The sequence below is a fragment of the Drosophila teissieri genome, chromosome 3R, assembly GCF_016746235.2.
Source record: "Drosophila teissieri strain GT53w chromosome 3R, Prin_Dtei_1.1, whole genome shotgun sequence".
In the NCBI taxonomy this organism is placed as follows: domain Eukaryota; kingdom Metazoa; phylum Arthropoda; class Insecta; order Diptera; family Drosophilidae; genus Drosophila; species Drosophila teissieri.
In genome coordinates, this window is record NC_053032.1 from 23,043,994 (window position 1) to 23,062,194 (window position 18,201).

Consider the following 18,201-nt stretch of genomic DNA (forward strand, 5'->3'; position numbering starts at 1 on the left):
GACACTGGCTTCGCCACCACCACTACCACTGGAGCAGCTCTGCTCTGCCACTGGCACTGGCACTCTGGCACTCTGGCACGCTGACTTTGGCTCTGGCTCTGGCTCTGGACTGGATGGAAAAGCACTCTCACTGAGGTTTCCCCATCCGATGGTTCGCCCTGCCGCCCTCCGCCTGCCTGGCAAATTACCATCAAAAGCTGAATGCGAATACGTGAGAGGTGGTGGTGGTGGTGTGGCTGGTGGTGGTGATGAAGGTGGGCAATGGGGGCCTATAAAGCTGGAGCGAACTTGGGGCGAAGATAGCGATAGAGCGGGAACAAAACAAACGACAACAAACGAAGAACACGGCACACTAAAAATTACTGTTTCAGCAGACTGGCAGACGACGTGCCGGTTATTGTACTAAGTGAGCAATGCCGTCCGTGGTCCCCAGTCCTCCTCCAGTTCTGCACTTCTCCAGCTCTTCTACAGTTCTACAGTTCGGCTGTCCTCCAGCTCTGCAGTCATCCAGTGCCTCCGCGGTCCGTACGTACAACCAACCACAGTGAGCAATGCAATCAAAATATAATCACTCACATCATTGCCCCCGTGCTCTCTCCCAATCACCGCGATGCGAACATGCATCATCCCTCCGCCACGGCGAAACTTCAAAGCGGCGAGGAGAGCCAAAGCAAAGAGTCTGAGATTTACTAAACGAATAAACCAGTCTGACCAGACCGCACTGCGCCGCTCGGGCGGAGAGCTCAAGCCCCTGTCCCTCTCCTTTTCCCTGCCCCTTTCTCTGCCCCGCCGGTGGTTGCGGCTCGGCGGTACACTCGGCGAAAACCCACCCCCTTTCGCCATCGGAAAGCGCCTCGAAGTTCAAATGAGCCTATGAGTTGTACATCCCCTACGAAGGTCTATGATTTCTCTACCCTATATTGTACAAAGGTCCTGTATCGTATATTGTTCAATGAGCTATGATCATATCATATCATATATTATATATGTATGTATCATATATTGTTCAAAGAGCTAGTAGTCCTGTTTCATATATTGTTTAAAGATATCATATATTATATATGTATCATATATTTTACAAAGGACTTTTCCGTACTACTATACCTTTGCTAAACCTTTCTTCGATTGGGGATCATTATAAAAGATCATATATGCAAATCACACTTTGGTATGCAAAGCTCTCCTAAAAAACTACGTCTCAGGATTTCCCAATTCAGAGACCCCTCATAAAAGTCGGATAGTTCGATATATTAATAATAACAAAAACGAATAATGTGTAAGCTTTTGAGTGTATTCTATTAATGAAACTATTACGTTTGTTTATTACTAGCAGTAACATATATAAGACGTTTCCTCATTCAACTAGCCAGTTTTTCGCAATTAAAGTTTTTAAAACACTTGTAAATTCGCATACAACTTTCGAACATATATCTTTGAATGAACATTAATGGACGCGAGGGTTGGGCACAAGTGATTTCTTGCCGTGTACGAGGGGAGTACCTCGTCGGTTTTATTTAGCTTTGCCTTTGCCGCTGCCCCAGCGCTGGTGCTGCTCCTGCTGCTGCTGCCGCTGGTGCTGCTGCTGCTCCGGACAAAAGAGCAGCCGCCCCGGCAGCTGGTTCTGGCCATGGCTGGGACTGCGACTGCGACTGGGACTGGGAGTGGGACTCTGGCCAGGCCGCGACTGGGACTCTGGCTCTGGCTCTGGCTCTGGCTAACGGCCCAATGCGAGAGAGGTGTTGAAAAAGAAAATTACAACCACTTTACCGATTTACTGATTTTACGTTTTCATAATCTTGTTAGTTAATTTGCCTGCTTGCGACTCGGCCATGATTCCACAGAACGTAAAAGCCAAAGCACATTGCCACCGCATTCGGCGAACGTGTGGGTTTGGGCCTGTATTTTGTATTTTGTGTTTGGTGTTTTCTGTTTGGTGTTTTGTATTTTGTGTTTTGTATGCTGTGTTTGTGTGTTGTTTGTTTCGGTGTGGGTATGGGCTATGGGCCATCGGGGGATTATGGGGCTTATGGAGCTTGTGGGGCTCTTGGGGCAGCAGCGCGATTTGGCGAGACTCGATTTAACACTAGGATGGATAATTGTCTTTAATAGTGCGCCCGATAGACCAGCAAATCGCAATCGCAACACAACCTGGACGGGTGTATTAAATCGCATTAGCTATTAATGAGTCTGCATTCTTCCTGTTTTCCAAGTGCAAATTAATGATATCTGGCTAACACGAAGGCAAATGAGTAGTTAAGCAGTGGCAAGTAGCTGCTCAGCGGTATAATTGAATATTTTTCACGTGAACTATTGGCCTGCTTTTTGTTTCCAGTTCTGTGGAATAACGAAGATGGGCTCGGAATTAGCATGTAGTATAAGTAATTGTACTAATTTAATTGTAATATTTTTTAATGTATTTTTATCATTATTATGAAATCTCCCTTTAATCATTTGCCTGCTTTTTGTTTCCAGTTCTGTGGAATAACGAAGATGGGCTCAGAACTAGCATGTAGTATAAGTAATTGTACTAATTTAATTGTAATATTTTTTAATTTATTTTTATCATTATTATGAAATCTCCCTTTAATCATTTGCCTGCTTTTTGTTTCCAGTTGAGAAAGGCCCAGAATTAGCATGTTGAATAAATAATAGTAATATTTTCTAATTTAATAGCATTAATCATATTTATGCAATCTCTGGTAGAATTATGCTCCATATATTTTTAATCGTTTCATAAACTCAGCATACTACTGCCACCCCAATTACTGCCATTAAAATAGGTTTATAAAATATGGAAAAAAGTACTTCCTGCAACGCATGCCCTAGTTAATTAGTAATTTATTTATCTGCTTATAAACAACAATCGCATTAGGCCATAATTGTGCCGTTCATAGCGATAATTAGGTGCTCGGCGAGCGAAGGTTAACAGCGAAGTGGCCCGGAGAGAGAGAATGGACTTGGACTTGTGCTTTGGCATGGGCATGGACATGGATATGGACATGGGATGGGATGGGTATGTGGCATGGAACTGCGAGTGGGAATGGGGTGAGAGCCAGTGCCGGCAAAGCGGGATGGCACGACGACCACGACGACGACGATGGTATCTGGCATCTCGCTCCGCTGCTTGTCTATACGAATGGGAAACCTAGGACGGGATTGGCCATCGCCGGAGTAGTCTGGTTGGGCGTGGTGGGCGTGGCCTGGCATTGGCGCATTGTAATGAAATTGTGTATTTTAATTTAAGTGGACATATGAATATGGCGACGGTAGCACTTCTGATTAACCATTAACGTGTTTTGAATATCTACAAAAAATTCAATCAGCCCGTTAAATTACACGTTATGCTTGTAAATAATGAAGTTAACGCAAATTACCGCAGTTCCACACAACCAGATTACATATAAATATGTGCCTACATAATTTATATAATTTGAAATGTACATATTGCCAGTATTTCACCACTTAATAGCTTTATTATTACCCATACATGTGTGGCATTAATTGAGCCACGCGGCCATTTGTATTATATTCATAATAATGGAGTGTCCTCCATTGCCATTTTTGCTCATATGATACTCGTACTTCATCCCCGGCGAAGAATTGCACATATTTTTTATGAGCTTTTGCAAGCATTCTCTTTTTATAACTTTTCTGGTTACCATCTTCAATAATTAAAGTCTATTAAGAGATTTGCATTGCATACTATTTTATATCATAAATGTCTGCCAAATTAAGCAACTCAGTTTTACATAAATATACTTTGATGGCCCAAGAACAAAGAGAAAGGGTTTCAGCCAGATGGCAAGAAAACAATTAAGCTGCGGTCTTTTATGACTTGAAATCTTCTTGACTCTGAATTCTTTGTCGACGTTAGTATCTTGATTTCTGGCCAATAAATCCTTTGTAAATCGCTGTAGGGTATTCTAGAGTGAAATTCAAACATTTCTAAAGACTCTGGGATTAGTAAGTAAAAGGCAATTGCCCAGTCTAAATATTTACTAGAGGATAACAAAACCGTTGGCAATAAGAAAAGTTGTAAAAACAGGCTTGTTAGTATCTGAAGTCCAGAGACAAAATAGATCGTAAAGAATCATTCTTCTCATATCACTGTGCCCATGCTATAATCCTAGGATCATAAGAACTATATCATAATGGTGTGTCATCTAACAGACATTATGAAAATAAAAGTTGAGTATACGTTTTGATTATCTCTAACGTCTTTAAAAATTAATGAAACAGTGTTATATTTAAATAACAGTTTGCTAAAGAAAGGAGCTCTGAGGAGAAAAACCTCAATTCAATATTATAGATAAAATATTGGGCAATAATGAAATTATAAGATAATGTATTTCTCAGAAGCAAAGTATTTATACTAGCTAGTTGTGGCATTCGAAAATAAAATCGGTTAATTTTTTATTAGTTAAACTATTGTTATTTTAGGTAGAGTAATTCTACTACATCTGTGGAATACCTACAACCAAAAACATGCGAATTATTCTCCAACCCCATGAGATTCGTATAAATGTGGTTCATTTGCATTCATAAATTAAATCGAGTAACTCTCCTGGTTGTGTTTGCATGAGAACTAGCAGCTTTTCCCATCAGTCAGGACATTCTGCCCTAATTTCATTCAGCAACACCCAAGCTATTCAATTTAGGCGTGAATCATATTTAAAATTATATTTAAAAACCATTTGCCGAAACATGAATAGGCATTCAAAATGCGCTAGCGTGACGAAAGCGAAACATAAATTTACATTTCACCCAGAACCATATTTTTAATGAAATTATAGCCGCCGAGGTTTGCTCAATCAAATGGGCATGCGTACACACAAATCCGATGTAGCAAACAGATACAAAGATACAATCACAACAAATTTCACGCCAAACAATTACAAGGCATTACGGCAATTCTGTTGGCAGAGGGATGGTCAAGCTATTTAACCCGCGACCATAAATCTTTTCAAATTTGTTGCTGGCTGGCTCAGTACACCCAGGGTACCCAGGGTACACAGTGCACCCAGCATACCCATACCCACCCAGCAGGCTTGACATTTGCCTTGTAAATGCGTAATAATCAGGACATCCGACAAACAGAAAGTTACGCTTTAACTCCATTCGATGCGGTATACGGTTAACAGTTGTTACCATTATCCATTTGAGGCTGAATAGCACCGAAACGGAAACCAATGAAAATAAACACAAAATAACATACCCCCGACCCAAAATGAAAATTGTCAAAAATTGCTCTTTCGAAATCCATTTCGCCAGCTGCAACTCGATCTTGATAATAAACTCCCAGCCGATTTTATTGCAAGTTTATATTGCGAATTTCACCAAAGACTATTATCGAAATGAGTCAATATTTTGGCCGCCTTGGTGGGCCTTCTTCATCTTTGAACAATCATCATTCACGAATCGGAAAATGATTATTCATTTGAAATCGTTTTGTAAGAAACACAATCATTAGTCTATAAACTCAAAGAAGGCACAAAGAAGGCACATCATTTGGCAAATTAAAACTTTGTTGTTAATATTGATGGGTGGAACTAATCAATTTGTTAATAAGTTACTTAGATAATTTGCCTTGCGTGTCTAATAGCGAACTTAAATTAATTTTTTTGCCTAATATTTGGAATCACCCACGAAGCTCTAAAATGCTATGTTTTCTTTGAGATTAATGTTGATTTTAGAATGAAAAAAAGAATGAACTTATAAGTAAATATTTAGAGAAAACAACAATTAAAAAACTTTTCTATTGAATAAACACTGATTCAAAAAATCTAAGGGATAAAGACAGATTATTTGATTAGAAATGGATTCCAAATGTAATTACTCTAAAATGTAACCCTATTATTTTTTAGACACGACAAAGTTCCAAAAAATTTCAGCTATGCTTTGTATATATGTTATAGTTTTTAAAGAAAACAAAAAGGGCTTATTTTTATCCTTTAATTCCTTTTCATTTTAACACGCTTAGGGGGCAGCAAAAAGACTGATCAATTAAAAGGGAATAAGCCCATGTTTATTATGTTTATTGAGAAGCGTTTACAAATAATAGTGTGAAACAGGCAGTCATATTTTATTTAATATCCGACGCTGGGCGGCCAATGCACCGCACCACCTGTCCAACAAAGCGTAACAATGGCCCAAGAAGTAGTTTACATTAAATGAAAGCCATAAATTAAAAATGGAAACTGCTGTGCGATGTGTCAGAACCGTAATTAGAGATATTGGCTTTAAATAATCGAGCGGCACTCATTTGTTCACTTTTTACTCGCCGACAACGCAGCGGCACGCCTGTGTTTAAGATCGAACCACAGAAAAGGTGTTAGAAAAGGGCGATCGGCAAAAAGGTAAGAAGGTAAAAAGGCAAAGGCAAAGGCACACACGAATTCTCCTCTCTGTCATGTGAATCCGTGGGTTTGGGTATGGGTATGGGTTCGGTTTTGGTTGTGTGTCCGAGTGCTCATCCCCTTTATTGTTCCATGGCTCTGGGATCAAGTTGTATGTGGTCCAAGTCCACAACGGACGCGAAATCGTATGTTGGTGAACTGGACGAGTTTCCATGCTCTCCATGCTGCGGCCTGCTGACCATCGGCATTACCAGTAATAGGTGCCAGATCCAACAGCCTGTGCAGGCAGGCTATTTAGGCGAATGCGTTCCATCATTAGCATCGGACAGCTGCTAAATGATAGACGGAATTAGTATAAACACATTTAATTATATGGCTGGTGTTGTCAGGTGTTTTACACCTTATTAGATCGTGTTAGCCTTTGATCTAACTAACTGATAGGGAACAGCGGATGCGGACCCACTGCGATCCGTCCGAATCGCAGACAATGCTCTGCCACTTTGTCTTCATTAATTTCCTAGTACTTATTACATTCGATCAGTGTAAGCCCTGGAAAAAAAGTAATACATTTCATATTTAAAGGACACACGGAAAAGTTAGCAAATTGGCTACCTCTCAAGTACTCTAAAATAATGCATTACCATGAGTATTCCTCTAAACAAGGTATAGTCCAATAGGTAATTAGTTCACACGAAAGATCCATTCATTCCACCCATTCCTTTCATAAGTAAAAAATATTGACGTAGGCGGCAGAAAATATTTCCAATTTTTCGTAGAAGTTGTTTAGCGCATCTGTTGGGTTCGCCTGCCACAGAAATTCCTGACCTGAAGAGACAAAAGGGGGCGTGACCCAGATTTGAAATGCCCTTTTTTGCAGCATCTTTTGGTTTCTCCTTAGACAGATTCTGGGATTCTTAACTTCAAGAGTCAAACGGTCCTCGCCAAATGTTCACGACTACTGTTCGAATGTTTCTTAAAAGGTCGGTCTTCCATTTATTGTCAATAAATGTGCGCTTTTATTTTAGAGCCTCTAATTTATTGTTTAACTTAAATTTTAGTGGACTCTCTAGAAATATTCCCAGATGTTAAGTTTAAAAATAGCAATGAAAGTAAATTAGTTGCGAATAGTCAGCATAGACTGTTAAACATGTTAGTTGTATCTAATAGTCTAAAAACTCAAGCATTAATAATTTAGTCATACAAAAATGAAAGAAGTAGTTACATTATAAGAATAAAAAACATTTATTTTTCATACAGTTTTTCGTATTTCACTTAATCTAAGCCTCAGTGTCTTTATTTATGATTCCCGGATCGTTAGAAAAGATGAGCCTCTTCTGCGAGGTATTCATATAAGGACGGTTAATCCATTCTGTGTCAGCTGCCTTGATGTTCTCCAAAGTGCCAAGCTTAATTTGGTACAGCTTCAGCGAGAATCTGGGCCCCACTTCGCTGAGCTCCAACTCCTTGTTCACATATTTGTACTGATGATGTCTGAATATAATCGAGTCATTGTGGTTTAGGAACGACATAACTCTTTGGGAGTTCTCCTTGGGCACTGGAAACAAGTGTTTGAGTATCTTTACAGTTCTCAGACCAATTGGCGTTTTAAAGTTATTAAAAATTAAGTGTGGCTTCTGCTCGCTCATGTGTCCGATGTCGGGGATATCATGTCGCATGACCACATCGGATATGTTGAAGAAGGCAGTTGGCCCATACGGAAGATGACAGACCACAAGACTGTCCGGGATGCCACGATGCTCATGGACAATTAGGAAATCGGTTACATTATTCGCACGACAGGCGTGCATTAGTGTAGTCAGCTGGTAGTTTCCTCTGTTCATCTGCTGGGCATTTGGGATTATCAGCCGCAGCTCCTTCATGAACATTTTCAATCTCGACGAGGGGTTATGCGAGGTGGTCAGCATTATTTTCGGATCCTCGCATCCGGCATAGTGGTATTCATCATTGACAGTGCGGTCGTCGACACCTGTAATGTATAGATCCTTTTTAGTTTCGATTCATCAAAGATAAGAACACTATAATAATAAGCCTAGGAGCCCTAATATAAAAAGTTTGATGGTTCACTTTAACGGAGAATGTTTATCAATAAAATATTTTAATTCAATATACAAAGTTTTATAGTTAAAGAAGGATCCTTTAAAAGGAAACATGTTTCGTCTGATCAAACCTCAGGATAAACGTGTATAATGACACACTAATAAACATTTAATATGTGGCGTAGCTGTCTGCCGTCTAAACACGCATAGCAATTTACTATTTACTGATTGTAATTGTAAGTTCTACCGATAGAATCTCGACACGAATGCTAAAGCTCTTGGAATTTTGGCGTGAAACCAAATAGCTCTGTTTTGCAGGTTCATCGAACATCATAATTGCACTATCTTCGGATTATTGAAACATTATTTAATAGATGTTATATTAATATTACCCTCGTCTGCGTATTTCAGCGACTTGTAGGCGGTGAGACTTTTCTTCACATTTTTGGAGCCAATTGACTTGTTTTCATTGATGCTTTGCACGACGGTCTCCTGGATTTTTTGTTTGGACTTTAGGCGCTCAGTGAGGGCTTTATTATACAGGTATTCCCTTCGTTGTCTGGCTTGTTTTCGCAGCATTTTTATTTGTTATTATATTACTGCTTGCACGTGTGCGGTTGAAAATAAATGAAAACAATACCCATACCACTCGATCACAGTCGATAACTTATCGATAGCCGCTGCTGAAACGAGTGAAATAGAAACACGGTGTATAAATCTGTACCATATGTTTATGCTTAAATCTAAATAGTAATAGTCACTTGTTAGCTCTAAACATGTAGTGTTATTATTTATAAACTGCTTTTCAGTGATCTGCGCACTGAAATATAAAATATTTATCAGTGACACTCAAGAATGTCTTAATTGCTCTTGACTTTGCCGCTATCTTGACTAACACAAATATTTACGACTGCAAAATGTGCTAGTTGCACAGTGTTTTTGCGCATTGTTTAAACAAAAATGCATTTATCATGGGTTTCAATTTAGGCGAATCGCAAGACCAAGCAATATCAATTGCTTCAACAGGTTAAATTAGGAGTTGTGCATATATCCCACTCGTTGCGGTGAAAAATAATGGCATCGTCGGTTGGCGGCCTAAAAAACATAAACAATTTGCGGCGAAATCATTGTTTACGCAAATCCTCAAAATGGTAAATAAAAAAGACGGTTTGAAAGAGTGTCGCAGTAATATTAAGTGTAAATACTAATTTTGGCACTATTTCAGCAACATCTTCACATGTGTTTGCTTTGCTTAATTGCATTAGCGATACTTTCATATTTCGTCCATCAGCGACCTTCCTGGGCAAACGAAACCAAGGGAAAGGTGGTCGGTTATAATGCATTGTAAGTGGAGATCAGAATATATATCCCATGCTCCATACGCCTCCAGAAATATAAAAAAATAATTATATTGTATTGGCGTGGGCAGGAATGTAAAACGCTTGCTTTCACCTCGGCTCTTTATGACCCCTTTCATTTTGGCCATACCGGTTGTTATAGTTTCCCTGTTGCCAAACAATAACCAATTAGGGAAGAGCAAATATACAGCGCGTGTTTGCTTTTAAGCAGATGATTCACTTTAACTTTCCAAGTAAACAAACGTAATATTACCTTGCAGGCAGACTGGGAAACCCCCACTTTACATCGTGGTGGTCTGTTGCGGTCAGAGGGTCCAGGAGACTCTGGTTATGATCAAGTCGGCCATTCTGTTTAACTATGACGAGGAGTACCTCAAGTTTGTGATCTTCACCGAGGACGGGAAGGGTGATGAGTTCAGGGAAAAGTTGACTGACTGGCGCGATATCAAGCCATTTACATTTGACTTTGAGATTTTGCCACTAAAGTTTCCCAGTGGCAATGAAGTCGAGTGGAGGAATCTCTTCAAGCCATGTGCAGCTCAACGTCTCTTTTTGCCGGTAAGTTAAGTAATTCACATAAGTACTTTAATTAGTAACACACTCTTACTTTTCTAGTCATTGCTAACGCATGTGGACTCATTGTTGTATGTTGACACGGACATATTGTTTTTGTCGCCCATCTCGGATATTTGGCGATTCTTTAAGAAGTTCAATGAGACGCAAATGTCCGCATTGACGCCCGAGCACGAGAACGAAAACATTGGGTGGTACAATCGATTTGCACGACATCCATTCTATGGTCGTCTTGGCGTTAATTCCGGCGTTATGCTAATGAATCTCACACGGATGAGAGAAATGAAATGGGAGCAACATATCGTGTCTATTCATAAGGAGTACAAGCTACGTATTATTTGGGGGGATCAAGACATTATCAATATACTATTTTACTATCATCCTGATAAGCTGTACATCATGCCATGCGAATACAACTACCGTCCAGATCACTGCATGTATATGAGCATATGCAACATGACCCACGCTGGCGTTAAGGTAATCCACGGAAATCGTGGCTATTTCCACTCGGACAGGCAGCCACTCTTTAAGAGCATCTTCGAGGCCATGGAGAATTACCAACTGGGCTCCAACGCCAACACCGATTTCCTAATGCCCTTGCATGCTGCACTCAGTATACCATCCGTTAATAATTCAAGCTGTGGAAAAATATCAAATGAAGTCTTAAAAGGGGCGAACGCAGTTATAAGTAAAAGGTACACGGAAGTCTAGCAGTAGGGTAATTGTAATATAAAAAACTAGATTATAATTAGAAAGTGTAGCAGTAGCCTTTATATTCGGATATACATTAGTCATAGGTTTTATAGAGCATCAAAGTTTTTATATACGCAATAAAAATGTATATGTTAAAAAGCACTGTGCATTTTGCTGGTAATAACTTCACTCAGATGAATCTCAAGAGTTCAAATGAAACAATTCTTTTATTATCGATGGATTGGTATAATAACAAAGACACTTTGCATTAAAACGGACTTAGCTAGGCAATAAATAAGGTTGTGTATTTGCATACAACATTGACTAAGAACACAGGCAGGTATTTTCTAAATTAGATTTGATCCACGGAATGAATTTGCTCACTCTGGAGTAAACACCCGGATATCCTTCGCGGCCGCATCCGACGCCCCAGGACACAATTCCGACGATGAAATATTTAACGCCATTGGATAGCAACAGCGGTCCTCCACTGTCGCCCTGGCAGGAGTCCATTGATGGCCTACCCGCACACAACATGGATGAGGTAATTCGAGTACTTTTGTATCTTTGATTTCGGCATTCCGTGATGGACATAATTGGCACCTTAACTTGGTTAACTATGGATGGTAACTCTCCTCCTTCGGACGTCCGTCCCCAGCCCACAACTGTTCCAATGCGACCTGAATAAATTCAAGATTAATATGGATTTAATATTCTATAGGCTAAAAAGAATTACCTGCGGGGTCGTAGTTGTACCGCGGAAGACAAACAGGCTTGATGATTTTAGAAAACGATATAGGCTTGCGAAGTCTCAACAGGGCAATGTCATTGTTGTATGTATCGGGGTCAAAGCTCTTGTGCTTTATCACGGCCGTGACCGCACGTTGGATGGCCTGTGACTCCGAGGTAATCTCTTGATCGTGGTCTCCGAAAATGATTCTGATTTTCGATTTTCGCAGTTTCTTCACGCAGTGAGCGGCAGATAGAACGTAGTCCTTCGTCAGCAAGGAGCCGCCGCAATGGAACTTGCCGTCGTACACGATGCGGGCCATCCAAGGATATTGATTGACGCCAGTTGGCTTTCCCCCCACAATGCGATTTTCCTCATTCGAGAAGCCACAATCTGCGCGAGTGAAATTTAAACGGGGCTATCACACAAATTTGAATATCACCAACATCATCACATGCACATACCACAATCACAATTCTTTAGGCTGGAATTTTCGGAATACTCAGTCTCGTCTTCGGTATCCGAAAGTCCAAAGGCATTGGATACTCCCGAACTTATGCGAAAAATTGTGTCAAATAGAAATTTACTGGTTCGTTTACTGTGGCCCGTATGAATGGTGTTAATAGCGTCCGACTCATTGAAACCTTTTGAATATTCCAAGCTCAAGAGACTGGAATAATTCATCGTCAACATCCAAAAAAAGATTATATATTTTAAGCTCATGATCACGAATTAGATATCATTGTAACAAATGGGATATGCTTGTTTTTATGGCAAACTTGATCAAAAACTAACAAAATCAAAACATTTTTAATATACAACAGAACAATTGCAGAACTAAAACGTAATGCTTAACACGAAATTAACAAGGTTTCGGTTTCTGTAAATACGGCCTAAGAATAAATAAAAGTCTGTAACTAATTAATGTAACATAAAATATGTACTAAGTTTGATCGTAATGTAGCGTACGGATCGCTTAGCGCTAATACAAAATGTGAGAGTTAGTCGCAGTGTGACCACGTTCCACTTTCTCCCTGCTGGCCACTTTCATGGCCAAGATGTGTCAGCTGATCCACCAACTTTCCCATTTTAAGTTTACTAAAATCTAGGAAATATGTGATGTATTAAAAAGGTAGCGCATAAAATACATTTTTAAAATTGTGTAACCCGCTTCCCTTTTGAATTTTAAGCCGTTTCTTGGTTTGAATTATCTTACCAATTTGGGTATAAAAAGGCGATTTTTGGAGTTTTGTAACAGTAACATTTTAATATCATATGTGCTTTCTATCTATGTAAGTTTTTCGTTCTCCAGTCGAACAAATCATCCACACTACAATCTTCCTCGCTCGAACTCAGTTCCGGATCGATTTCCACCTTGGGGTTAACTTTTCGCTTTTTACTCAGTAGAAGTGTTTTCTGGTCGTTTATTTTAATGAATCTCTTCCAGTTATCGATCTGCTCGTCGATCTCCTTGATGTGCCGCTTGAGATTGATGTCCTCCTGCTCGTCAGCCACAATTACACTGGATTCCGTGTCAGCCCGCTTGATCTCCTGCTGAAATTTCTGCCATTCCTCGTCCTGAAGCCGAGCGGCTTCGGATTTATTGGTCTTATCCTCGTCGAAAAACTTTTCTGGCAGTTTTTCGGCAGTAGTTTCATTCACGGGCTTGGTGCTTGCATTTGGTTGGGAGGTTTTCTCTTGTATGATGGGAGGATGCTTCTCCTGGCTGCTCTGTGGAGTTTTATCGGGCAGGGTGCTGGAGTTTGTGGCAGGTGTTGGAGTCTTGGTAGATGGAGCTGATACGTCCTTGGGTGCACTGGTGCTGACGGGTTTCTCCACCTTATTCTGTTTTGCCTGATCCACATTCAGTTTGTGCTGCTTGGAGTTGATGTGCACCTTCCAGACGTTGGGTTTGATGGGTATCCTGCAAATAATGCAGGTCAAGGTGCCTGAGGAGTCATACGTATAGTTTAGTTCTGTTAAGGAAAACAAGTGGCTGGATTTTCAAACGAAAATATTATTCAAGAATCATAAAAACAACTTTTCGTTTGTTTTGGTAAACACCGGCTTAAAACGTGAATTACAATTCAAAATTCAAGCTTTTTAGTTTTGTAAAGGATATTTTGCCAATGGTGAATCGACCGTAACTGCTGGCTTCTTGGAAACGCTTAGTTTCTTTTGAAGGCGTTTAATATTCCCATTATTCATGTTGATTTTCTATATTTTTATGATTTTTATGCGGCGTCTGTTAATCATGGGAATTTAACTAGAGATGAGCGCTCCAGCGATTATTTAGAAATGGGCACAGAACAAACGAAATGGATATAATATTGCTTTCCAATGTTATTAGAATAAAAGGAACAGGAAGTTATTCGATGAAATTGTTTAAATAAATTTTTTATAAAACAAATAGAAATAAATAAAAATTTAGGATCACTCAAAGTTAGGTTGCCCTGGTCTCGTTATCGATTGCACTATCGATAGCAAATCCGAAAACGAGTTGGCAGTCTACCCGGCAATTTTTTTAGACTACGTGTCTAAGCGAAGAATGTGTCGTTGCATTTCAGATCGGTTATAATTTTCAAGTTACTGGCTGGAATAGGGACATGAATCGGACGCCGAAGATGCTCAACAGCAAGGTGGCTGGCTACAGCAGCCTGATCACCTTCGCCATCCTGCTAATCGCCTGGCTGGCCGGATTTTCCTCTCGCCTCTTCGCCGTCATCCGCTTCGAGTCGATTATCCATGAGTTTGATCCGTGGTTCAACTACCGGGCCACCGCCTACATGGTGCAGAATGGTTGGTACAACTTCCTCAACTGGTTCGACGAGCGTGCCTGGTATCCGCTCGGCAGGATTGTGGGCGGCACCGTGTACCCCGGCCTGATGATTACGTCCGGCGGAATCCACTGGCTTCTGCACGTACTCAACATACCGGTCCACATTCGCGACATCTGCGTGTTCCTGGCTCCGGTCTTCAGTGGCCTGACCTCCATCTCCACCTACCTGCTGACCAAGGAGCTGTGGTCCGCGGGCGCCGGCCTCTTCGCCGCCAGCTTCATCGCCATCGTGCCTGGATACATCAGCAGGTCGGTGGCTGGATCGTACGATAACGAGGGCATTGCCATATTCGCCCTGCAGTTCACCTACTTCCTGTGGGTGCGCTCCGTGAAAACTGGATCCGTGTTCTGGTCTGCCGCCGCCGCTTTGTCCTACTTCTACATGGTGTCCGCCTGGGGAGGCTACGTGTTCATCATCAACCTGATCCCCCTGCATGTCTTCGTGCTGCTCATCATGGGCAGGTACTCGCCGCGCCTGCTGACTAGCTACAGCACCTTCTACATCCTGGGACTGTTGTTCTCCATGCAGATCCCCTTCGTGGGATTCCAGCCGATTCGCACCAGTGAACATATGGCTGCGCTGGGAGTGTTTGTGCTCCTAATGGCCGTGGCCACCCTGCGCCATCTGCAGTCCGTGCTGTCGCGCAACGAGTTCCGAAAGCTGTTCATCGTCGGCGGATTGCTGGTGGGCGTTGGCGTCTTTGTGGCCGTCGTGGTGCTCACCATGCTGGGCGTTGTTGCTCCGTGGAGTGGACGTTTCTACTCGCTGTGGGATACTGGCTACGCCAAGATCCACATTCCCATCATTGCATCCGTGTCGGAGCATCAGCCCACCACTTGGTTCTCGTTCTTCTTTGATCTGCACATCCTGGTGTGCGCCTTCCCGGTGGGAGTGTGGTACTGCATCAAGCAGATCAACGACGAGCGCGTGTTTGTGGTGCTGTACGCCATCAGTGCGGTTTACTTCGCTGGAGTGATGGTGCGTTTGATGCTGACCCTCACGCCGGTGGTGTGCATGCTGGCCGGAGTAGCATTTTCGGGACTGTTGGATGTGTTCCTGCAAGAGGATTCGTCGAAGCGAATGGGCACAGCAGTAAGCACAGCCACCGAAGTAGATGAAGCTGAGGATTCCATTGAGAAGAAGACTCTGTACGACAAGGTACGTTATTGTTAATAGGCATGTCTTAGATTTCGTTTTTAAAACATCGTATTTGCAGGCTGGCAAGCTGAAGCATCGTACTAAGCATGATGCCCAGCAGGATACTGGCATCAGCTCTAACCTGAAGAGTATTGTTATTTTGGCCGTTCTAATGCTGTTGATGATGTTCGCTGTCCACTGCACGTGGGTGACCAGCAATGCCTACTCCAGTCCCTCCATTGTATTGGCTTTCCACAACAGTCAAGATGGGTAAGCATAAAAAATCCCTCTATCGTTCAATCTTTCTAACCCTTTTCTCCGCTAGATCTCGCAACATTTTGGACGATTTCAGGGAGGCTTACTACTGGCTTTCGCAGAACACTGCTGACGATGCCCGCGTTATGTCTTGGTGGGATTACGGATACCAGATAGCGGGAATGGCAAACAGAACCACGCTGGTGGATAATAATACATGGAACAATAGTCACATAGCGCTGGTTGGCAAGGCGATGTCTTCAACCGAGGAGAAATCCTACGAAATTATGACTTCTCTTGACGTGGACTACGTTCTGGTGATCTTTGGTGGTGTGATCGGCTACTCTGGTGATGACATCAACAAGTTCCTGTGGATGGTCCGAATTGCCGAGGGAGAGCATCCCAAGGACATTAAGGAAAGCGATTACTTTACCGACCGCGGTGAATTCAGGGTAGATGCCGAAGGTGCTCCGGCCCTACTCAACTGCCTTATGTACAAATTAAGCTACTACAGATTCGGGGAATTGAAGCTGGACTACAGGTAAGCGGAAAAATGTTTTGTCAGGTAGCGATGCACACTAATTGCCCGTTTCAGAGGCCCATCTGGATACGATCGCACACGTAACGCCGTCATTGGAAATAAGGACTTCGATCTGACCTACCTGGAAGAGGCCTATACCACAGAACACTGGCTTGTTCGTATCTATAGGGTAAAGAAGCCACATGAGTTTAACAGGCCATCTCTGAAAACCAAGGAGAGAACGATTCCTCCAGCAAACTTCATCTCGAGAAAGGTAGTGTACTTTGCAGCTCTAAATGAATTCCATTAACAATCTTATGCTTTGCAGAACTCGAAGCGTCGCAAGGGCTACATACGTAACCGACCGGTTGTTGTTAAAGGAAAGCGAACCCTGAAATAAACCCAAATAATAATTGTATTGATCTTTCACCAATATATATATAACTTGGTTAAAACACTTTACACATAGCACATGGTTTGGTGAAAGTGTGTCCACCGCATCCTCATGTTGAGGGCTTTAAATGCCGCCTCAAAATCAACTTTCGCATACATACTTCCCGACTCGTGTGACACAATTTTATCGAGTTGCTGCTTTGATGAAATTTCCGGTTCCTTCGATTTAAAACTGTTCGCGGCTCCACCATTCATTGTCTTAAGCTAGCAATTCAATAAAGCAGAGTGTACATTTTTAAACCTTAATATCATAGTTATTCATTTTTATTCGAGCAGTAGCTAACTACAGCTCATAGGTCAAATAGTGCTACTAGTTATCATTACGGCGACGTCGCTGAATTTTTCGTTCCAGGTCCCTGGACTTTTGCTTCTTGGGGGGTATGAAAACATCGGGCTCATCGAGTTCATTTTGGTTAGAAGACTTGGGCAGAACCATGTTGGTATCGAAGTTGAACTCATCGTTGGAATTGGCCAGTTGTCTGCGAAACACGGCGGCGCTGTTCGTGACGCGTGCTTTGGGATGGGAAGGAGGTAGCCACGAGACAGTTTGGGTGGTGGAGTTATAGAAGTAGTAAGCCCTGCAGCCCCTATCGTAGATATCCTTCCAGCCCGCCTCCAGTGGATATTTTCGCAGCAATCTCTTGTAGCGCTTGAGATACCTATGGCCGGGTTGCGAGTGCGGGGCGCTGTTGAACTTATTCACGCAGTACAGCGAGCATTTGTGGTATATGTTGTACTTGTTGGGACACAGCTTGTAACCATGGTAGGACTCGTTCACGCCGATCCGCTCCTTGATGCGGTGCGACCAGAACTGCTCCTCCACGCTCCTGCGCTTGGGCTCCGGGGATATGTCCTCCTTGTACGGGTACGGGCCGCTCTTGTCATCGTCGTCGTAGTTTTCGGCTATAATCTCTTCTATAGCTTCTGAAATCGGTGTGGTTCCTGCGGATAGATGATGTTGGTTATCTTCTTGGGATTATATACCTATCCTGATCTTAATACATACCCGATTGTTTGGTCACAAGACCGCGCTTCTTCAGGCGCTGCAATAGTGCAGCTGGTAGACTCATTTTTCTATTATTCTGCTTCTTTTAAAGTTTAAATAAATACGGTCCAGAAAAATAATGTCAATATAAAACAATAATATGACCATGCGAGTAGATGTATAAAATACCACATGTTCAAGAAATTTGATTCTCAAAAAGGGAATTCTTCAATGAAAATTATAA

General features: G+C 41.9%; 6 protein-coding genes across 6 annotated transcripts; 2 read left to right on the top strand and 4 right to left on the bottom strand.

The window, feature by feature from the left end:
• Positions 1-7,574: 7,574 nt before the first annotated feature.
• LOC122622600 (U3 small nucleolar ribonucleoprotein protein IMP4) lies at positions 7,575-9,054 on the bottom strand. Its single transcript, XM_043801178.1, has 2 exons — positions 8,806-9,054; positions 7,575-8,343 (listed from the first exon to the last, which is right to left on the bottom strand). Exons 1-2 carry the CDS (start codon positions 8,990-8,992, stop codon positions 7,634-7,636), a joined length of 897 nt encoding a protein of 298 aa, XP_043657113.1. The 5' UTR covers positions 8,993-9,054; the 3' UTR covers positions 7,575-7,633.
• A 233-nt stretch (positions 9,055-9,287) lies between these two features.
• Positions 9,288-11,164, top strand: LOC122622598 (glucoside xylosyltransferase 2). Its single transcript, XM_043801176.1, has 4 exons — positions 9,288-9,564; positions 9,639-9,757; positions 10,032-10,329; positions 10,387-11,164. Exons 1-4 carry the CDS (start codon positions 9,562-9,564, stop codon positions 11,053-11,055), a joined length of 1,089 nt encoding a protein of 362 aa, XP_043657111.1. The 5' UTR covers positions 9,288-9,561; the 3' UTR covers positions 11,056-11,164.
• A 117-nt stretch (positions 11,165-11,281) lies between these two features.
• LOC122622599 (trypsin-1) lies at positions 11,282-12,695 on the bottom strand. The gene is made up of 3 exons (XM_043801177.1): positions 12,232-12,695; positions 11,774-12,160; positions 11,282-11,717 (listed from the first exon to the last, which is right to left on the bottom strand). The coding sequence occupies exons 1-3, from the start codon at positions 12,488-12,490 to the stop codon at positions 11,362-11,364; spliced, it is 1,002 nt and encodes a 333-aa protein (XP_043657112.1). The 5' UTR covers positions 12,491-12,695; the 3' UTR covers positions 11,282-11,361.
• Positions 12,696-13,005: 310 nt separating this feature from the next.
• Positions 13,006-14,070, bottom strand: LOC122622601 (zinc finger protein 830). The gene is made up of 2 exons (XM_043801179.1): positions 13,890-14,070; positions 13,006-13,730 (listed from the first exon to the last, which is right to left on the bottom strand). Exons 1-2 carry the CDS (start codon positions 13,973-13,975, stop codon positions 13,052-13,054), a joined length of 765 nt encoding a protein of 254 aa, XP_043657114.1. The 5' UTR covers positions 13,976-14,070; the 3' UTR covers positions 13,006-13,051.
• Positions 14,071-14,280: 210 nt separating this feature from the next.
• LOC122622597 (dolichyl-diphosphooligosaccharide--protein glycosyltransferase subunit STT3B) lies at positions 14,281-17,218 on the top strand. The gene is made up of 5 exons (XM_043801175.1): positions 14,281-15,765; positions 15,824-16,014; positions 16,070-16,540; positions 16,595-16,793; positions 16,848-17,218. The coding sequence occupies exons 1-5, from the start codon at positions 14,374-14,376 to the stop codon at positions 16,917-16,919; spliced, it is 2,325 nt and encodes a 774-aa protein (XP_043657110.1). The 5' UTR covers positions 14,281-14,373; the 3' UTR covers positions 16,920-17,218.
• Positions 17,201-18,138, bottom strand: LOC122622603. Its single transcript, XM_043801180.1, has 2 exons — positions 17,979-18,138; positions 17,201-17,914 (listed from the first exon to the last, which is right to left on the bottom strand). The coding sequence occupies exons 1-2, from the start codon at positions 18,040-18,042 to the stop codon at positions 17,283-17,285; spliced, it is 696 nt and encodes a 231-aa protein (XP_043657115.1). The 5' UTR covers positions 18,043-18,138; the 3' UTR covers positions 17,201-17,282.
• Between the last annotated feature and the right edge of the window lie 63 nt (positions 18,139-18,201).